The 22,450-nt window shown below is 37.4% G+C and overlaps 1 protein-coding gene across 1 annotated transcript in view; it reads right to left on the bottom strand.

Annotated features, from left to right (window-relative positions):
- The window catches only part of LOC101610386 (contactin-6), a 366,424-nt gene that overhangs the window by 157,412 nt on the left and 186,562 nt on the right, over positions 1–22,450 (bottom strand). Inside the window, 1 exon segment of the mRNA XM_045134210.1 lies at positions 1,862–1,957. Within this exon segment, the coding sequence (XP_044990145.1) occupies positions 1,862–1,957 (96 nt within the window).

A 22,450-nucleotide genomic window follows, 5' to 3' on the forward strand; every position in this document is an offset into this window, starting at 1 on the left:
AAGTCATCATGCCTAAGATGCTTCAGGCATGTGCTCACATCTATCATGGCACTATTGATGGTGGCCAAAAGTCTAATAACTTACAGAGCACTTAATTTACATTTTGGTAATGTTGTAGTATTATTAAATCACTGAGAGATCTTTATGCTTTAAAAGAACAACATACTCTTTAACACTGGAGCTAACAAGCTGCCTTTTAAAATTTTGTTTCATATTCAACTGACTCATTTATAAATACTTATTATTTCAGTTATTTTGGTATCAAAAATAAGAAATAATCTTCAATAGTATGAAGAATTATTGATATGAGAACATAACATGGTCTAGATGGAGTGATGAGTGTCCTTATAACATCATCTTAGATATGGTGCTAGGAAACAATTTATATATGGCTAAGCTGTAACCACTGGCAAAAAGTCAAGTCAATTTTGGTGTCTTTTCCAAGACAATAATCTTAGCTCAAGAAAATACAGACTGCATCATAACTCTCCTTAACACTCCATGCATGCATAATAGCATGATATTTGGTAGTAATATGGAATTATAAGATATTCACTTCCAATTTCTTTTCCTATTTTTATATAAAGCTCAAACTATGATAAAATTTCTTTCTAGACTTTTAAAGACTTGATTTATCATAAAAGCTTACATCTTCTCTTTAAATATCTGTATTAACCATTTTCAAATTTCTCTCAATCCAGACTAGAAGACAAGTGTTATAGGTAGTGTGAGGATCTGAGAGCCCGAGGACCTGGATTTGAATCCTTGGTCCAATGCCTGCCATGAGTGTGATGTGGCAATAATGATATAATCTATTTCTACCTCAACATTAGTATATCCTACCTCTTTTTAAGTATATTTAAATTTGCATATTCTTTTTTAGGTTATAGTGAGGATGTGAGAGCTTAATTGAATAGTGACATATTTCTAGTATATTTTATTTCTTTGTTGTACTGTCTCACATCCTGAGTGATAATCATACCCCTACACCAACAGGCCATTCAGCTGTACACTGTGGTTTGATTTTAGATTTGATTAAATGAAAGAGTCCATGGGTATGTTCACATGACCTACACTAGGCTTTAGTTGGGAATAACAAATAAATTGATGCAATAATGTGGGGGGAAACACACACACAATCTTGAAGAAGGAAAAATGAGTAGGTATTTTAGGTCTCTGGCAGTAGGCAAATTAATTGATCAATGCTTTAAAAAAGAATATAAGAATATATATAGTTTGATATTCACCATAGCTAAGAAATATTCTAACTCAATTTTAACCAGAATTTGCTTTCAATTAATGCAATAACTTTTTCTTCTAATAGTTAATCTGGGAATGCCAACCAAAGTGCTAGAATTTGACTCTTAATAATGTTCAAAAATGAAAATAAATTAAAACTTTAGCTTTATTTTTAGGAAGTTGATGACCATTGGACTAATCAATTTAAGATATTTAGCTCATTTAACATTTATAATAACATGAAATGTAAATATTCATTAGCACCTCTATTCTGCATATGAGGAAACAGACTCAAAGAAGATTAACGAATTTGCCCTGGTCGCAAGGTGAAGCACCGGCTCACTCACAACTGTGCTCAGTTCGCTCACAGATTCCCAGCAGCAGCATTGCACAGCCTCACATGCAATGTCTTTAGAGACACACTTGCGGAATTTCCACTTGAGAAGACAATGTTGAATGAAAACATTTGGGGGAACTGTTTCAGTGCAGAACATGAATGTTGAGAGCTTGTGTAGTTCCTCTGGTTTTATTCAGGGCTCTCACTGACTCCAAGGTCTGGTGAGTTTCCTTTACCTTCTGAAGAACCACATGGACTGTCTGGACCAAACTGTCCCCACTGTACCTCCAAAATGTGGTGGTGGGCCACAGAGAAGGACCACACCTTGACCTTCTCGGACAGACACTGTGCTTCTGGTTTTGGTTTCAAAGTCTTCAATATCTTGAAAAACAAAAAAAGGAGAGTTAGAATTTTCAAGGGAATATTTTCAATAACATGTAACTTATTTTATTAGGGATACTCATAATTGGCTAACCTGAAAATTTAGTTGATGATTAATTTATCTGAACAGATTACTCTTTCCCAAATTCTTGCATTTCTCTTCACCTTTTTTTTTGACATAGTTAAACAAAATTTGTAATAATGCATTTTATAACTTTAGTCACTGCTTACATGCTTTCTCCCAAAATAGCTATAGCCCAAAAGGTCATCTCTTAAGCCTAGTACTTATTTACTCTGTCCAGAGAAAATGTAGTTGAAAAAAGTATGCAGCTGGCTTGTTGATGTCTTCTTACATGTCAAATTAAGGATTGTCAAACATGACATTGGTTGGTGTCTGTGATATACAAAATGTTGTGAGAGAAAGAGCTCTGCCAGATAGCACCAGAAAGATATAAAATAAATTTTGCATTTTATCTTTATTTTCTTTACAACCTGCTTCCTGATCATATGTGGTAATTCATGATTTGACAGTCAAAGAACTTACAACTTTACATATGTTATTATGTTTTTTACAACCTACAACTTTAGAACTAAAACTTATCAATTATCTTCATAAGCCAACCTTCTGAGGCTTAAATCTTTCACATTTTCATCCAGGGTTCAGGAATGGGTAAATTATTTAATTTCATCTGAGGAACAGTTTCTTCACTTGTAATATTAATTAATTAATTGATATAATTCAATAAATTGATTTTCTGTGAAAACACAGAAATATATTTGTAATGCAGGAACCAATCCAGGTTTACTTAGCCTTAATCTGCTTAATGTCTAATAGCCAAATCAGAAGACTTGTTAAAGAAACAAGCATGTTGTGTACAAAATGTGATGGGTGTGTAAAGCAGAGGTTGCTGCCCTTGAAAATAATCCTTCCTCTGTAGAAGTAGAATTGGAATCAAACATATTTGCCCAACTAGATGATGCATGCCCCAGGTTTCTTTACAGAGAGATATAGTGAGAAGAAATAAATGGATCTGTGGCCTTTTGTATTTGAGAGGTAATCTTCACCAAGATTTATCCTTCTCTTCCCCTCAGCTTTACAACCACATGCCATCCATGGAAGCCACTTACAGTAGAAGCAGCATCTTAGCTGTGGAAGATCAGGCAGTAAGCTGGGGACTTAAGGGTCTGCAAGAAGCAGAACCACAGCTGTGAGAAACACCCACTCTAGATTGTCACATTCCCAATAAGTAAACTTCAATTTTGTTTGGGGCGCTTAGGGGTGTCTCCTTGTCATTGTGGTTTAATATTTAGCCTAAATCACCCTTTGAAGTAAATAAAGAAAGTATGGATCTGATATATGAGGAAGAGAGACAAAAAAAAATATGGAGCAAAGAGAACATTCCTTCCAGCAAAAAATAAAAATAAAAAAATAAAAAAGTGGTCCTTTTTTTTTTTTTTTTTTTTTCTTAGTGAACACAGTCCATGAAAGCTTCATATGGAAAAGAATCCACTGTGAAAATACAGCATGGGCAAGACCTAAATTAGCATGCAGTGAAGCAGATGTTTTGGGCTAGTGTATGGATTACTTCAAAATACACTATAAGTAATTGGAAAAAGACACCAAGAACAAATAAGTGCAAAGAGTGGAATAATTTCTGTAACATGCATCAGCTATGATATAATCAATTACTAGAAGAAAGAATTAGACCTAAGTGGATTATTTTGGAATGTTTTAAAAATGACTGCTGTGGTGGTGCACACCTATGACCCTAGAACCCAGGAGGCTGAGGGAACAGGGTCACAAATTTGAGAGAAGTCTGAGCTAAATGTGTACATCCAGTCTCTATTTAAAAAATAATAAGAAGAAAGAAGTAAAAAGAAGACTTTCTGAATATTTCATTGAAATGCTTCAATTACAAAATCAAAAGGTAGTAGCATATGTATGAGTCATTAAACTTACATAAATTGAGTATTTAGAAATTACTGATAGTGCTTATCGTAGAGGAGTTGATGGGATCCTTCTTGATATCTGCCAAATTTTTTGTAAGGATTATTGTTATATATTAGTCAATTTTAAGCATGTTTATTATTAACAGACTTGTGGTAGGATTTCAGAGTTAGTTGGTTTTATTTGGATGAATACAATGCTGGACTTATAGACACAAGGCACCCTGGCCAGCATTTACATGGATAGGGGAGGCAAAACTCAGGGCTTCATGCTTAGGAGGCAAACATATTATTACCAACTGAGCCATATACATATACCTGTGAGTTTTTATGACTTAGGTTTGTATCACCTTCAAAATAAAAGTCAGACTGCCTATTTCTCATAACTAGTAGTCAATACATTGAACTCACTATTTCTATAAGTAGTGTTTATAGAACGTGACAATTTTAAGATATGTTTTCACCTTTAGGATATTATTTTAAAGGTCCTATTAAATTGTCATTACTTTTTAATGGTCACAAAAACAAACACTGTCACGAAGGAGTAATAAGAAATTGAATGACTGTGTGCAATTAGCTCTGGATTGAATTCCTTCAATATCATGCCAGTGCTCCACACTCTGGAGGATATCAATCATATTTTCTATGTTGATCAGAATCATTATAATCCACTGTTGATAAGACCACTGATACTTTAATATTCAGCAATCACTTACACTTAAATGTCATTCATTGGTGACATAATTTTTCTCTGCCCTTTATAATTATAATGGTTTTTCTATTACCTAGCATGAAAGGAAATCAACGTCTCTGAAAAGTCACACAAGTTCTGCAAAGGATCAAGAAATAGCCATTTCAAAATGTTACTAGTTCGTGGGTTTTAATTTATAATTCAGATTTTAAAACTGTTTAATAGCACATAGATCATAGCACATAGGTATAATTTTTGCCTTATTCAAACTTGATGCCCTCTCACTCAAATTTGCTTTGAATTAAAATCTAATTTACATGTCTAGTCTATATTTTAAGTATCTCCCTGCTATCTAGAAATATGCATTGAGATAAAATCTGATACAATATTCAATGAATTTATGTACTCACATAAGTGGCCAATGCATATTTTCTCTGCTATGTAATACCTATAAAAATCTAGATTTTTCTCTTCTTTAAGAAGAAAACAGAGAGAACCCCTCAACTGCTATTTATGCACTGTGCATCTTTGCTCAAGAGAAGATGGCATACTATGGATCATTTTCTGTGATGGTCTTCAATTCTATAAGACTTGGACATAGTCCCACACACCACAAAGGTGACCTGTCCAGGCTGTGCTTGTGCTAAAGGTGTAAGTCCTGCCATGCAGGTTGCTGCTAAAGACTGGTGCTGTTGAGGTTGCACTCATTAAGCCATTTTGATGACCACAGCTTATTGTGTCCTGTGGTTTTATTGCCAGTTTGGGGGAGAAGCATTTGGCAGGAGCATAAGCAAAAATGTAGTCACAAACAAGGCTCTTGTCCAAAGGCCAGCAGGAATTGCCTGAGAATGGCCCATAAAATGAGCTTTAAAGAATTACTAGGCCATATGCTCTCTCATGGAAAAACCTAGGGAAAAGAGCCACCAAAATGTACTTAAAATTAAGTCCAAGCAACGCTAAGCTTTGCAGCATCTAACTGAAAGGAGGATACATCTTTGCAGCTGTCGCATGTAGGAATGTGTGTCAGCTTAATTAAAGCAAGACATTGTGCTTTTCATGCCAAGGTATGAGGGTCTCGTTGAGAAGACGATCTTGGCAGTTGCAGCTCGTGACACAGAAGGGGACAGTGTTTTGCCAGCTCCCAGAAGCTTGAAGGAAGGCTGTGCATACCCAGGTTCCATGGCCAGTATCACGAGGACAGCACTGAAAAATCTGAGGATCAGAGAAGCAACTGCCAAGAAAATGTGTGTGCTGGATGCTGTGCACAGCACAGGCAAGTTGTGAAATAAATGAAATTATCTGCATTTCACTATTTACTATGTATGAAGTAGTTGAATTAAGGTTAATGTCTTCCCTCAAGTTTCTTTGTATTCACATATCAAGAAGAGCTATTATGAGCCACACACTCTGATCAGGTTTGCCATTGAATCCTCACAATCCTCTGTAATAAGGGTACAACAGCTCACACACTGACCTAAGGAAGAAACCAAGGCTCACAGGAGAGGCAGCTAGCTAATGGAAGCTGACGATTTCTAAGTGTCCAAACAAGATCACAAAAGTCTAATTATAGAGCTCACACTTAAAGCATCAAGCTGTTCTGCACTTCAAATGTCAACTGGGACCCTTGTCCTTTACAATACATTAAATTGACAATCATTCCTTTTCAAATAAATCAAACCACTATAGGGCAAAGCCCTTCTACTAAGTTATACACATTCCTGGGGGAATAGAATGCAGTGTTAGGCTGTTCTAGAATGACCTCTATTGCTGGTGTCTTGACTCTTGAACTGTTCCTGGTTTATCTCCATCCTCTTTTCAATGCGAACACAGAACTCCATGCATGTTTTGGCCTAGTTTACAGAGATGTTCTTCTCCCATGTGGCATTCTATCAGCGTACTCTGTCCCTGCATCAGTATTGATGGTTTACTAAATGCAACCCAAACAGTTCAACACCAAGTATTAGATGTGTAATTCCTGAAAGCCCTTTAGCCACTGCTGGCTGTTACTAGTACGTACTCTTTCTCACACACTCTCCCAGTACTACCCTTGCAGTAGCAAGGGGATACCAGAGTCCTCCCCCATCCTCTGAGGTGAAGGTCACATACTCTGTCTCCTTCTGTCACTCAGAAATTATCTGTGTGCACTGACTTACACAGTTTACAAGTAAACCAAATAAAATTTAATTACAAATCCTAACGCTTTGCAGTGCTTGTGCCTGAAAACTAGAGTAGGCTTCCCTTCTCCCTAGAGCTTCCCCCAGACACAGACCCTGTGATCGGCTTGGCTTGCACACCACCGGAGACAGTGCTCAGTTCCTCTTTCCCACAACACAAAAGTCAGTTCAATTATTTCTCACTTTCAAGACATTAGATCAGACTTTAAATGCTAAGATTTATTTTCTCCTGCTCCCTACTTTTCAGAAATCAAATGCCATCCCTCTCCCTTGTTAGAATGCTTCTGAAGACATTTCAGTGTTGAAAGCCTGTGGTAGAGTAAACTGGTTCCCTATCCCCAGCTCACATTCCTGATGCAGTTCCCACCTTGAAAATACCTGCTTTGTTTTGGCCGAAGGCAAAAATACTGTGACAAGAAATGAAAAGAAGATACCTTACTCAGCCCAAGTGAGGTGGAGAAAGACACATAGAAAAAGTTCTTAAATCTGAGTTTGCAGAACTCCCTAAAATAATGCAGGTAGCTTCCACAGTTAATGATCTCTTTTAGAAACTCACAAGTGAACTATTCCCCAGACCTCTCTCATTTCCCATATTTCCTATTTCTTAGGAGATTTGGAATAAGGAGTTCTCTCTTCTATTATTAATTTCCTAGGCTTTTATTAAGTGACATACAGAAATATCTCTATTTAAACCAGTGTCATTTTCTGCTGTCATTTTCAGGATGCTCTACACTCACTTACAGCATTATTGTGTTTTTCAGCTTAACTCAGTAACATAACATGGCAGAAACTAATAAAGCACAATGCTATTGTCAAATCCTGTAAAAGAGGCAATCACTAAATCTTGATATTGGACATAAATTAGGAATGCTAATATCCAAGGAGGAATAAGAGCCTGTTTTAAGAGCTTCTGGAGTCAAATCTATTGATAATCTCAGCTAAAATATTTTGTTTATATAAAGATTTTTTAATAAAAGTTCATAAATGCGTACAGGCCAACTGAGTTGAGTCTTGGTCTCCTGGAAAAAATAAATTCACTGATAATCATTTTTTATGGTGCTTAATAAAAATAAATACCAAAATAATCATAAGAGATGATCAGTACATTCTTTTCTATCAGCCTAGTAGTCAGATTTCCAAAGAGATAAGCATTTAGTGAAAGAAAAAAAAAAACAAATGTAAAATATTTATTATAGCAGTGTGCTAGTTACTTCTTTGTTGGTGTGATAAAAATATCCAACAAGAAGCAAACTATGGGGAAAGCATTTATTTCAGCTTACAATTCAAGAAGATACAGTCTGTCATGGCAGGAGAAGCATGAAGCAACAAATAACATTCAACCCATAGTCAGGAAGCAGAGACTCAAGAGTGCTGGTGCTCAGCTCTCTTCCTCTTTTCTGTTCAGGATATAACAGCAGCCCACATAATGGTGCTGCCCACATCTAAAGCGAGCCTCTCAACCTCAATCACCACAATCTAGAAATCCCCTCACAGACATACCCAAAAATTTGTCTCCTAGGTGATTCAAATTGACAATTACCAGTAACCGTCACAATTGTATATGTAAAGCAGGATATGATTTCATAAAACATTTATTTCATTATCTATACTTATGTGTGTGTTGGGTGGGAGGGATCACCATGGCATCTTGATAGTATAAGTAATCGCTGGACTCTGCACCACTTTTTGTATGTGGCTGAATTAGGAATTGAACCTATGATTGTATGCTTTGCAATCAAGCACCTTTATGCACTGAGCCACCTTCAAAGACCCTGATGTCCTTTCATGGACCTGATTATCTGATGAATGATTAGAAGAATGATTTGAAAGAAAACACACAAAAAAATTACTCAGTCTTTAGCCATAGGCTGTCCTCAAACCTGGTCCTAAATTTGAATATTCTATGCATCTTCTAGAAAATTAAAGTTAGATGAAAGAAAAAGGAAAGATTTGACTGCTTAGCATAGTTGGAGATGCCAGATTACTAAACTACAGCATTAGGGTTTCTAAAATGAAAGGAAAAATGTAAATTGACATGCAAAATAGTTTAAACAACCTTAGTGAGTTTTTTTATGAAAAGTGTAGTGATAGAGTAAATAAAAGGATGGGTTTAGGACTTGATGACTTATGACTTGATACAAGTTTTGCCGCAAACTAGTGCTGACTTCAGGTAGATTAATGAATTTATTTCTACTAAAGTTTTTTTTTTGTCCACTTTAAAAATAGAACTAACATTAGCACATGCCTGGGAAAAATGATATAGTCTGGTTAGAGTGCATGAAAGATGTTAGTACAAAATACAGGATGTGAAGGCAATTAATTCAATTATTGGTAATATAACTATAAATACACATGAAATAAGGATGCTGAGAAATTTTAAATGTTCTGTTGTTGTTTCTCTAGATTTATCTTTGTCAAGAGGGAACTGCAGATTTTCCTGTAGACTATGTCTGGCCTCTTTTCTACTCCAGTGGCCAGCTCAAATGTTCAGTGAGGAAAATATGCCTAAAGTCCAAAGTATGTGAATTTTATTCCAAGCACAGCCACATCATGTTGTGTTTTATTTCAGAGAATGTTTCATCAACTTGACACAAGTTGTTAGATCGGGGGTCATTGAACTCCTACTGTCTAGAAAAGCTATCTTGCCCAGCTGGAGGTAGAAGTGACCTCTTAGCCTGGTGTTGGAGTAGCCAGAAATATCCCCAGAAACCTCTCTTCTTCGTGGCCATGGGCTTTTCCTTTTGGCAAATGTTCTCTTTTTCCTTATTTCATTTTGCAAGGAGGACAGTGCCAACATCTTTTAAATCAATAATCTCTAAAGAGATTTCCCAAGGCTTTTTGTGCATCTTGGGATGGATGAGCGATGTAAATATTGCTCAAGTCTACAAAAAGGAATCTGTAAAAGAGACAAGCTCCTCGGGTGAGTGAGATACAAGCACAAACATCTCCCTCAGATAAACTCATCTCTCTTTGTCATCAGTACACATGAGTATTTGAGAATCCCCTTAATGATTCCCTGTACTATTCAGGGAATATGTAACATATACTTGGTGGTCATCTTAGCAACTAACCCAAATGTCATTGTACAAACATTAATTTTGCATTAACTACGCGCAGGTAACAACACTGAGTAATGGCACTGTGCAATGAAAGGCTTCCCATCAGAATGAAAGTACAATTCATGCTTACTGAATACCTTTTCAGCTACTTGAACTTAATTAACAAAATGAGATCTAGGTTCTTATAAATCCCATTGTGCTAATAATCAAGGCAGTGCCCAGAAAGGTTAAAAATCAATTGCCAAGACACCACAATTAAAGGTTGTAAGAGTTCTACCCAGCTCTAGGTCCAGACACAAGTTCAGCTATGAGGGTACTAATCTGCCTGCTTCCCTGAAACAGAAGGGATAAAGTTAAGGCAGTTGTACAGTTACTTTCCCACTGTTGGGACAAACATCAAACATAGAGCAGCTTATGGATGGAAACAGTTTATTTCATGTTTACAGAATTCATCAGTAACATCATCAAAACATCATCAATGGCAGACAAAACTATCTCACTTCCGTAGATAGCAGAGATACACCACCAAACAGTCAGCATGAACAAACAGCCAGAGCTTAAACTGCTTCTCTCCACACATCTAATAGGACTGGCCTACCAGTTCTACCCCAATGGACACCACTCCAACAGGCTGCTAGAGACTTAAGGAAGAAGCTTAACCTTAATCAAAACTTCCTGAGGCTAATTTGACTTCTTCCTTTCCAGTGTATATCCCTTTCCTTTTTTTTTTTTTTTCCTTTCTTTTTCTTTTCCTTTTTCTCTTGGCTCATCGCTTGTGATAAGACTTCAAATTCTATGTTGAAAATCAGTGGTAAGTATGGGCTCTCCTGCCTTTTTCCAGATCTAAATGGGAACATTGAGTTTTTCTCCATTTTAGTATGATCTGGGCCATAAGTGCTTTATATATGGCCCTTATTATGTGGAGATTTGGCCTTCCTATACTTAATCTCTAGTGTTTTGATCATGAAAGGATATTGTATTTTGCCAAAGGTTGTTAAAACATCGATTGAACTGACCATGTGGCTCTTGTGCTTATTTATGTGGTGTATAACATTTATTGATTTCTGTATGTTGAACCATCCCTGAATCCCTGGGATAAAACCTACTTGATCAAGGTGGATAATGCTTATGATGTGTTCTTAGATTCAGTTTGCAAGGATTTTGTTGAGAGTTTTTGTGTCTGAATTCATCAGGGATATCAGTCTGTAATATTCTTTTCCTATTGTGTCTCTGACTGTTTTTGGCATTAGAGTAAACTCATTTCTCTCCTAGTAGACCCTCATTGTTCAGAAAAGTGCCATGGGAGCTGCTGGGGGATAAAGATCACTAACGGCATGAATAAGCAGGGGATCCTGCAGACAACTTAAGCCAACCAGCCAGGAAAGAGGCACATACCTGTGCAATAGTAGCACATAGCCTGTGTGGGTAATCGGCTGCCCTGTAATTGGATATGTGACACGCTCAGTAGGAGGGAACATCTATATGGTACTGGGAAGCAAGTCAGAACCCCAATGCCAAGAATCTTGTAGGCCCCGGAGAGAAGCCCCCATTGCTCTGTGGGTAAGTAGGGTGGGCATAAAATTGAAGAAGTCTCTCAAATTCCTATACACATTCCCTTAAAACAAAGCTTTTTTCAACCTTGGTTGGAGATTCTGTTTTATTTTACAAATAGCAGGGAATAAAGAAGAGATCCAAGATTCATGAGTACAACAAATAAAGATAGTGTTGGATTGCCTGCCTTCCGGGCCAAATTCCACCTATATCACAGCTACCTGGGACAAGGCGGAAGTTGCCGTGGCAGCACCTGCACAGCTATCACTCCCACTTCTACCTTGGCAACCAGTTCTAAGGAAACCTCCACAGACACAATAGTGAGTCAAAATACATCTGAGCAGAAAGGCAGCGGCTACCAAGAGTTAACACTAAGACTGCTAACACACTGGTAAAGGCTCAGGAAGTATTGCAAAAGAGGGGTCAGGAAGATCGTAAGAGACATGGTGAGGGTGGAGGTAGTATTTTCCTGAAATAACTTCTTCATACATAGATTGATTGAGGTCTTAATTATTGTACACTGAATACCAATAACCCCACTGAAGAGAACACCCAGGGAAAGTGAGTGGGGGGAGCGGATATGAGACTATAACCTTTATAAAATAAATTAACATATATTTGGCTGCGTGTGGTGGTGTATGCCTTTATTCCCAGCACTCAGGAGGCAGAGGTAGAAGGATCACCATGAGTTCAAGGCCAGCCAGAACTCCAGGTCAGCTTGGATTACAGTGAAACCCTACCTGCAAAAACAAAAGCAAAACAAAACAAAATATATATTTAAAGGCTAGAGAGTTGGCTTAGCAGTCAAGGTACTTGCCTATAAAGCCTAAGGACCCAGGTTCAAATTCCAAGTACCCATGAAAGTCAGATGCACAAAGTGGTACATGCATCTGCAGTTCATTTATAGTGGCTAAAGTCCCTGCACATCCGTTCTCTTTCTCTCTCTCTCCCATAAATTCATAAATTAATTAATGAATTAAAATAGATATGTTTAAGTCTAATTAAAACATTATATGTTGCATATACTGAAACCTTACATGTTGTCCCAGAAACTTATCTGATATGTATTCTTTTATGGACCACTAAAAATAAATTTAATTACAAATATCAACTTTGAGGCTATGGGGAACATACTTTCACACTCAAACCACCATATGCTGGGAGATAGGAATAGGTCTTTAAATGAGGGGTTTCATATCCAAAAATCAAGTGAGCATTTTTGTTTCTGGGGAAATATACCCTAGCCTTGACCTTAAGTCTTGACACTACAATGAAAAGGGCCAGACTGTCCATAGCTTTCCAGGGGTCTGAGGGAGTAACAAGAGAAGCACTTGTGGTTATTTCCCCTGCCAAGTAATCAGCACAAGAGGCAGACATGTTGGTTCTGGTGGCACAGTAGTGGAATCTATACTTTCCAGGAACAACATCATCCATATTTCCCTTTTGATGCAGTTCTGTGACTAACATAGAGTAAGAGGTAATGATTTGTATGGAAGGATTCTTAGTCCTTTAGTAAAGGTAGCTAATGGAAACCATCAAACTGACTGTGATTCTTCTTAGCAAAATCAAGGAATATTTTTTTTTCACTGTTATAGTTTAATTTAAGAGTTAGATTTCAAACTTGACTACTTATAAAATACAGGGGAAGGCATTGAAGCAGTGGGAAATACAAACCTAGACCCAAACGGCAATGGTACCATAAAATTCTACTTCCTAAAAGGCAGATCAAATGACTGAACCTTCACCAGGCACTTATAGAGAACACCTAAACCACAAGACACTGGAGAGGGTAGGACCAAGTCTAACCTTAATCTTCTACATCTTCTCTCCCTCCCTCTCCATCCCCCCCACTCTCTCTTCTCTCTAACTCTTATATATTAGCTATCTTTTTCCCCATTTTCTTAGTGGGCACTTACCTTTAACTCACAGTACTAAAATGGGGCTATCATCCACAGTGAGCTTTTGATCAGAGAGACCTACAAGGTTTCCTAAAAGACAGATAGATTTCTGTCAGAGTACTTGATGACCCACCAAAGGGTAGTGGTAAGACCCTACTGCTGAAGACACCATATGATGTTGACATGTAAAATGGAATGGCATGGCTGGAAGCTAGAAGAGAGTCAGTCCCCAGTCTAGTGCCAGAAGGTGTTACATGGGTGACTGGGGGAAAATGACCAATATCTGTCTAAGCAACTCATGGTCTAACATACTTAGCAGCAAATAACATGTCGGGATGCACACACAAGTGCAATAGTGGTATACACCCATAGTGGGGAACCAACCGCTCTTGATTTGGCTAACTGATCCCCTCAGTGGTATGGGACCCATAGCTGGAGCTGGGAAACAAGTCAGAACCATATCCAAACATAAGCCCACTCTCCAATATCAAGCTACCATCAATCATGGGCTACAAGAGGGCCTATACCTATTAAATTCTCTATAAAAACAGTAAGGGTTATCTCATTTGTCCTGGTGATAACTTACTCTCTGTTGGAGAATCTGCTTCTCTTTTTCAGATAGATGTAGATCCTATGGAGAGAGCCACCCCATCATACCTCAAAAGGGCCCCAGCTGAAACTAAGACCAATTGGAGAAACAAGCAAGAGTGCTGTTTTTCTGATGAACCAGATACCAGCACAAGGGGGAAGGAGACCAACACAGAGAAAAATCAACTCCTACCAAATCAGAGAGCCAGAGCCTCAGAAGCCCCCGACACCTCATCACTAAAGCAGACCAAAAATGTACTCAACATGGCTCAGGGAAATTTTGCGGAAGAGGGGTCAGAAAGAATGTCAGAGCCACATGTTGGGTCATGATATGCAGAGACATTTCTCCTACCCATAACTGTGGGCTAACTCCACAATGCACGATGCATATACCTCAACAAGGAGGTGCCAATGGGGAGGGGGTAGGTCACAGATGAGCCTACTAATGGTACCAAACTGACTGCATTTTCTGATCAAAGCTAATTAATAAAATAATTAAAAATGAGTCAGTGATCTAAATAGGCAGATCTGTAGTTGAATGTATTGCTCCTATGATTATACAAAAAGCCAGTTGTAAGAGACCTGCAAAACAATTCTGAGTGTACCAAAGTTAATGACATCATTATGTAAGAACATCTGCTGCAATTGAAGTCCGAGAGAGCAACTTCAGGGTTGTTGCTAAACACTGCTCTTTTTCCATCACATTGTGTAAGTGAGGCCCATAGATCACAAATAAAACCTATTTTTCCTTTGAAGTTTCTTCTATATCAGCTCTGAGGGCAATAAGATTCCCCTAGCTTTTTGTGCTACTTGTCTGTGAATGCTGTTTACCTGGCTGCCCTCTCTATTCAATGTACATGTACATCTATCTCTAGAGCCATCCTTCCTTGGCATTTGAACCTAGCCTCATCATCATTCTAATTCCAGGAATTGTTCAGGCTTTCTATGCTATATTGGGACTATTGAGCAACTAAAAGGTTCCTCAACCCTCAAGTCTGCAGGCACCTATGGTTGTGAGTGGGAGTCTGCCAGAGATCATAGTGTGATATAACTTCTTAACTCTTCCCTGGATCTTTTTTTTTTTTTTTTTTTCACAAACATCCTGGGCATCTCCTAGGAGGCAGGTCTTTTTTTTTTTTTTTTTTTTTTTTTTTTTCCCTAGAATTGAAATCTAATCCTAACATTGTGATTGGTAAAGTTAAACAACTAGAACTTGGCATCATGGCTAGCCCCTTCCTGAGAGCTCTAGCCAAGACCAAACAGTTGTCCCTTATGTTCACCTGGGCCAGAAGGTAGGGCCCACCACCATAAGGTTATACATACATTTATTAGGGTAGGGCCAGCTTTCTTGGTGAGCCATTCATCACACATTAACCTCCAAATTCTGGTGAGTGTCCTACTAACCCCAACTCCCACATGGGCTCTTTACCCACCCCTCTGTACACATGGCAGGAGCTCTTCCTATGTTCTTTTCTTTCCTCTCTAACTCTCTTTTCACGGTTTTTCCAGGCCTGTCATGTGGGCTTTCAGATCACTTGGGTGTATTCATTTTCCTTCCTTCAATAAATATAATAATTTAATAATTATATTTCTCTGTCTTATTTTGTTCAACTTTTTGATTACAGTTGAACATAAACCTAAGGTTTTGAACCTAAGGACTCTATTCCTGAACCCCTAACACCCCATTTTAGTTGGACTTCCAAAAGCAGATCCAATAAATTTTCTTTATAATATTGACTCATTGTATTGATTCTGGGTCTCTAGAGAACCCTGACTAATACAGATTGTGGTAATACAGATGGGTGGGGGGAGTGGAAAAGAAATGACATTATTTTCCAAAACGCCTTCTCTTTTACCATCTTTTTAAATGGTGATAGCAATCCTGTGAGGAAACAAGGAGAAATGTTAACCTGAGAGTTAACTATCACTGGTTTTATGTTTAACATATTTAGGTACTAAGTAAACAAATGTGCTTATATTTTCATAATTATGCTTTCCTTTTAGAGTTTTCATGTATTTATGATAAATGATACCAAGATGCTAGTCTTCTTATTACAATTATAATAAATGTGTCCTTTCACACAAATATACTTATCCTAGATCCAGGAAATTTGGGAAAATTAAATAGTCAGATGATATATGAATGTTTCACATCCACGACATCAGTGAATAAAGGAGAATCCAAATTAGGAAATTAGGAAATGGGCCTGTTGAGCTCCATTGGATATGGTGCATCAGGTATCTGTGAGTCTTATAGCATCTACTATGATGCAAGGAGTAAAGAAAACTAAAGCTAAATCAGCAGATGAAAGAGTCACCCTGAGAGTACATGATGAATTCCAGGTCAGCCTGAGATATCTAGAGACAGAGTGAGACCCTACCTTTAAAAACCAAAAACAACAACAAAACAGCAACAACAACAAAAAAAAACAAAAAACAAAAAAAGAAAGAAAGAAGAAAAGAATAAATTCCGTATGCAATAATATGGATACGTCTAAGAGATATGGTTCATTTATATTTGGATCTAAAAGTGCCACAGTCTACAGAGTAGAATGCTGGTTATCATTTTAGGGGAGAGGGATGGATGAACAATGGGGAAGATGTTGATCTAAAGACAAAAAGTCACCAGTAGCCTGGAGGGTTGTGTTTATTTATGACCAGCATGATATACATGGAGTTATGGCCTGTCATCTTCAAAATTATTAGTTTTCCATGATACACCAGAGAGAAACAAATCAATAACAAAGGACCAATCTATAAATTTTATATAAAAAGGAGTAGTTACAGAGCTAAAAAGAAAATATTTCAACTTTGAGGTCAGAAAATTTGCTCAGACAATCTGTAGTAGATACTTTCCTCATCACTTTGATAAGATACCTGAGTGAAGCAACTTAAGAATTTATTTTGGCTCAGTTTCGGGGGCATCATCTATTGTGGTGAGAAGCAGGGTTACATCCAGCTCCATGATAGCTGAGTGGCTATAGCTTCTCATCTCTTAACACTTCTATGGAATACAAAGCAGAATTGAGACAAGGAGCAGAGCTCAGGCTATAAAGCTCAAGGCCCCACCCATCCAGCCATCCAGAGATCAGCTTGCTGCAGGGGCAGGGGAGGAGGGGGGACTCTGCCCCCCAAAGCCTGTAAAGACTCTGAAAACACCACACCAGCTGAGGATCAAGTGAGCCTGTGGGGACATTTTACATGTCAATCATAGTATTGCTTTATCCTAGCTGCAACCTCCTTTTCTTTCATGTGTTTTGTGTCTAGTGTTTGAGCAGTTCAGGGTCGTCATATCTGAGAAAGAAGGGACAAAGTTGACCATTGACACAAGGTAGACAAAATCTGTAATTATCAACTTTAGTAAAGTGAGTAACCTAGAAGAACACTATTGAATGTTCTCAGTTGTATATTTCATTTTTTTAAAGATATAATATGCCTAGTTCAAATGCATATTTATTAATCAAATAAGTACAATTGAAAAAGAATATAATTACTCATATAACAAGGGCAGTGTAGATATAAAAATTATAATGCCCCTGAGCTGATAGCTTTGAACATTTATGTAACCATTTTATTTGTTATAAACATAAAGCTTTTATATTATATTATTTAAATGTATATATATTTAAACTTTAAAGTATTATAATGCAGTTTACTTTTGTTGCTTGATTTGTTGGTATTATTTTTGTTCTTTATTGACATAGGGTCTTATGATCTTATTATATACTGGGTGGTTTTGAACTTGTGATCTTTCTGTCTCAGTCTCCCAAATACTAGAATAACAGGTGTGCACTACCATGCCCTGCTCAGGCCAATTTAGTGAAATTTCCCATAATATAGCTGACATTTGGCAAACTAAAGGTGTTGTGATTCTTGCAAAGTATGATCATAGTCACCAATGTGGCTACTTGATCTGCTGTTTCTTCCCAATGTACATGAGAAATCACCTGTCATGTGGGGGGCAGTGAAAAATGAGGGTTTTCCACCTTCAACACCTGAATCTTTCAGTCAGTGGTAACTCTGAGGCGAAATGCCCCATGGTATACCTGACTAGTCTGATGTGCAATCAGGAGTGACCCTTGTCATGGAGTTGATGAGAAATGACACTAGATTTCTTGACCAACTGTGGAATATTCATGAGCGATGCACTTCACATTTTAGTATCTGAGGGCTCCATTATTCAGAGTAACAGTTGTCCACATGACCTAATTCTTTTGGGGGTGTTTTTCTCTTCTTCATTTTTTTCCATGCTCCTTCAATATGCTTCCTGATATCATCAACCAAACATGATACCTAACTCTGCTATTTGTCTTAATACAAAGACAAAGTGTAGAAGCATTGAAACCAAGGCTTGTCTGTCTCACTCACCAAACAGCTCTTGCATGCCAAGCACAGGTTTAGGAGCTAAGAATCCAGCAAAGAGCTATATGGGCTGTCATAGTACCTTCTCATTGTTGAGCCAAACACTTGACCAGAAACAGCTTATGGGAGAAAATGATTTTATTTCAGGCTTAAAGATTTTAGGAGAAGCTTCATGATATTGGAGGAAGCTGGGTCACTTCATCACACAACCACAGCACAGAAAGGAAGAGACAATCAGAGGTTGACACGTATCAGAACATACCTACTAGGGTTGGACTCAAGATCTGGCCCCAGTGACACACCTCCTCCTCCTCCAACTGGGTTCTGCCTGCTGGAAACTTAAGTAGATAGCTTGATCTTAAACAAAATTCCCTGAGGCCATAGCTACATTCATACTCTTCTTTTACAGGAAAACAACATTTCTCTAATTTTATTTCCCATGCTACGCTTGGAGTTTTCTGAGGCTTCAAACAAAGTTAGAAACATCAATTTCCTTAGATATTTCTTCATAAAGCAGAGAATATGAGGAATGACGGAAATGCATCAACTTTTGTTTCCCTTTCACAGTGTTATCATCTAAAGCTCACAATGATATGGGTGATGGTGGTAGTTGCCCACTGAAAATGTCGAAGACATACTACTGAGGGCTCTACTATTCAGAGTAACAGTTGTCCACATGACCTAATTCTTACTAGAGACTATCACCATGGCATTCAGCAACCTAGACATGTGGTAACACCAAACATCTACCCTGAATCCATCTTTGGGACTACATAGTTAACAGTATAAAAGATACAGACTCATCTCTGAACCCCAGGAGTTTCCATGTTACATAGTAAGTAGTCTTTGAGAATCTGCATGTTTTGAGTCTGAATGCCCATCTGGGAGCCACAGGCATGCAAAGCAATTGACTCACCAAAACAAAAAATGTTTCTGATATTTTGTGTTTTTGAAAAGTTCTATTGCTTGTCACCACAAAGTCATTTGAAATCAGGGAGCCAATTTGTATTCAAGAGCTTCTCTTTCTCTCAGCAAATGGTTTACAGGCATTTTCACTAAATTGCTTCTGTAAAAGAAATAGACAGCTTCTGCTCTGCATTGACTTAAGGATATCTCTGCCTGAAGACAGAGGAGTGGCCTAGTTGACCCTAAACAAACTTTATGCCCTGAATCTTGTAAAATTTTCTTTTAAAATATGGCTTCAAAGCAGTTTTAGTTTAGATCATTCAAACACAGGATATTTTTAATCCACTGAAGATGAAGCAACTTTTTAAGCAATGCATTCAGATATATGTGGGTATACACATACATCTTCATGAATGTACATAGTGAATGGGTGTATATTATAAATAATTGCATATGTGCATACATAATCATAAACTGAGTTATGTATAAAACAGTTTTTGATATTTGAATAAATCCTCAAAATATTTTTTAATGGAGAGGTAGAACCACTGTGTCTCATGGAATCAAACAATAATAATTCAACTTGTAATTTGCTTAAAGTCGTATATCTTATAAATGCCATAGGCTTAATTTAAGTTCTTGTTTTGTTTTCTTACAGATTCTTAGCTCTTACCCACATTTCATGTTTACTTTTCATGTAGTGCTTAGTTTTCTGTGTTTTTAATATTACCAGCAAGTTCATGGCTATCTTTAAACAATTGGAAATGAAAACAATTCAATTTAAATGATAATATTCTATCATATTAGGAGCAGAAACATAAACATTTTCTTCATTTTTATTATATTTGCATGTATATTGTGGTATGTGCATGTACATGTCTGTTTGACTTTGTGTGGATACACATGTGTACAAGTGTGCATGTGTATGTGTACATATGGAGACCAGAAACTGACATTGTATGTCTTCCTTATTACTTCCCATCTTATTTACTTCTTCACGTGAAGCCAGAGGTCAACTATTCCATATATTAACTAGCCAGCTTGTCTGAGGGTCCCATGTCTCTGCCTCAACAGCGCTGGGATTGTTTACAATGGGGTCACCACACTTGTCTGTGTTATGACGATCTGAACTCAGGTCCTTATGCTTGTGTGGCAAGCACGTTATTAACTAATTCCTCTCCCCAGTTCTCATTTTTAAATGTCAAAAAAATGTATTCATATGTGGGGCTAATTTTTTCAAAATGGGTTTTCAAAGCATTTACATCCTTATTGAGTAATTAGAAAATGTTGGGGATGAGAGGTTAGAAATTATACCCCTATAAACTTGACCTTCTCCCATACAAAAATAAAATTTTTGACCTTGCCTTGCTTCTGTTTCCTCACATATAAAATATGCTTATGATGAAACTTTACCCTTGATTTTGCTAAATCTTATTGGAAATCGGACTTGGTATTTTTTTTTTAATTTTTTGGTTCTTTTAAGTATTTATTTATTTATCTGTTTATTTATTTATTTATTTATTTAAGAGAGAAAAATAGATAGAGTGAGATTGGGCATGCCAGGGTCTCCAGCCACTACAAACAAATGTCAGATGCATGTGTCAACTTGTGCATCTGGCTTACCTAGGTACTGGGGAATCCCACCTGAGACCTTGGGCTTTACAAGCAAGTGCCTTAACAACTAAGCAATCTCTTTATGTCTAAGGGGATTTTTTAACAAATGCCCAACAAACATTAGCTGTCATCATTTGGCAGAATATGTCTGAAAATCTATCTGAGTTTGTTCTACCACCTGCGAGGCAAATCTAATTTCTTGTATATTTTTGTAAATATACTTTACTGGAACACAATCACACCCACTTTTTAACATTACTGATTTTATTCTGCAGTAGCAGAGACTCTCACCTGCAAAACCATTTATTAGCTTGGCCTATATAGAGAAGATATGTCAACTTTGGGGATCTACCCTATGACCAACACCGCTTGTGACTAACATCTCTTAACAATCCTACCTTCTGATAAAAGACAGCCAAACGCACCTGGAAAAGGAAATGGAAGGTGGTTCCCTTTAAACAATTGTGGATGCATCATACAGCAGATGCTAGCTGATCTATAACAATCTCGTTGAACTGAGAGATACAGTTCCCAAAGAACCCAAAGAAATTAGGAGGAAAAAAGGATCAGATTAAAAAAAAAGCAAAAAAAAAAGCTAACTTTTAACAGCTCTTATCCTCAGGCACAAATAAAATTTCTTTTATTTGAAAAACTAAGCTGCTTCATCCTACACTTTTTTTTATTAAAAGTATTTATGAGTACTCTTGTAATCCCTCACACATAAAGCATGCACCACCACAGTCAAGCTAGCACACGTTCAAGTTTTGTGACTACTACAAAGCAAGATTTACCTGCATTGCCACAGTGAAAGGTAAATAAATTGGGTGATTTCATTAGTTTCTGTTCAATGGAATCCTTATTTCACTGGTAAGTTTTGACACTTTCTGCAGAACCTCAACTATCTTTTTTTCTCACCTACAAGGACGCAGCAACAGAACCAAAAAATCACCTGGACTTCTGGGCATTGCATTCAATAATTTACTGGGATCTCAGTCATATGCCTGCAATGAAAGTGGAGGAGATAAAAGGAACTTCACCCACACTGAAAATAAGAGAGGAGGAAAAATAGTTTCCCCTCCCCCAATTCTTTCAAAATATTACATTTTATCAATCAAAATCTAACAGCTCCAGGTCCAAAACTGGCTTTGTTGCTAACAATATCTCAATCATACATATTGCTTTTCCAATACAACTTTCATAGCACTGATTTGTGATAAAGCCAATGTAGGAAAGGCAGACGGGGAGACATAGAGCCAAATAAATCAGAATAAGAGTGAAGGAATGGACTCAAAGGCAACTCCTCAGTTACTTTCTTTAGTTCAGACGCTGCATTTGGTCTAAATGCTATCTTTAAACCATTTGTATCTAGCTTATTCACAGGAAGAATAAAGTACTAGAAGCTACTAGAATCTACACAGGGCTGCTGTTTTATAAATTCAGGATTTCTTGAGAAGAGAGTTTTCACCCTGTTATACAGCTCTGGACTCTGTAAAACAAATAGTGTTTCATCTTGTCAGGAAGGACAGGATGTAGAGGAATTCTTTGGAGGAAGTAAAGACTTCTGTCCTAGCTACTACATGGTAACATAGTTGTGCTTCCCCAGCAGAAAGCTGCTAGGATTTAAAAGGAAAATGGTTCTGTAAACACAGGACCACTTACTAAATGCAAATGAAGCAACCTCAAGTAGAGGAAGTGAGGAAATA

The sequence above is a fragment of the Jaculus jaculus genome, chromosome 14 (assembly GCF_020740685.1).
Source record: "Jaculus jaculus isolate mJacJac1 chromosome 14, mJacJac1.mat.Y.cur, whole genome shotgun sequence".
NCBI lineage: Eukaryota > Metazoa > Chordata > Mammalia > Rodentia > Dipodidae > Jaculus > Jaculus jaculus.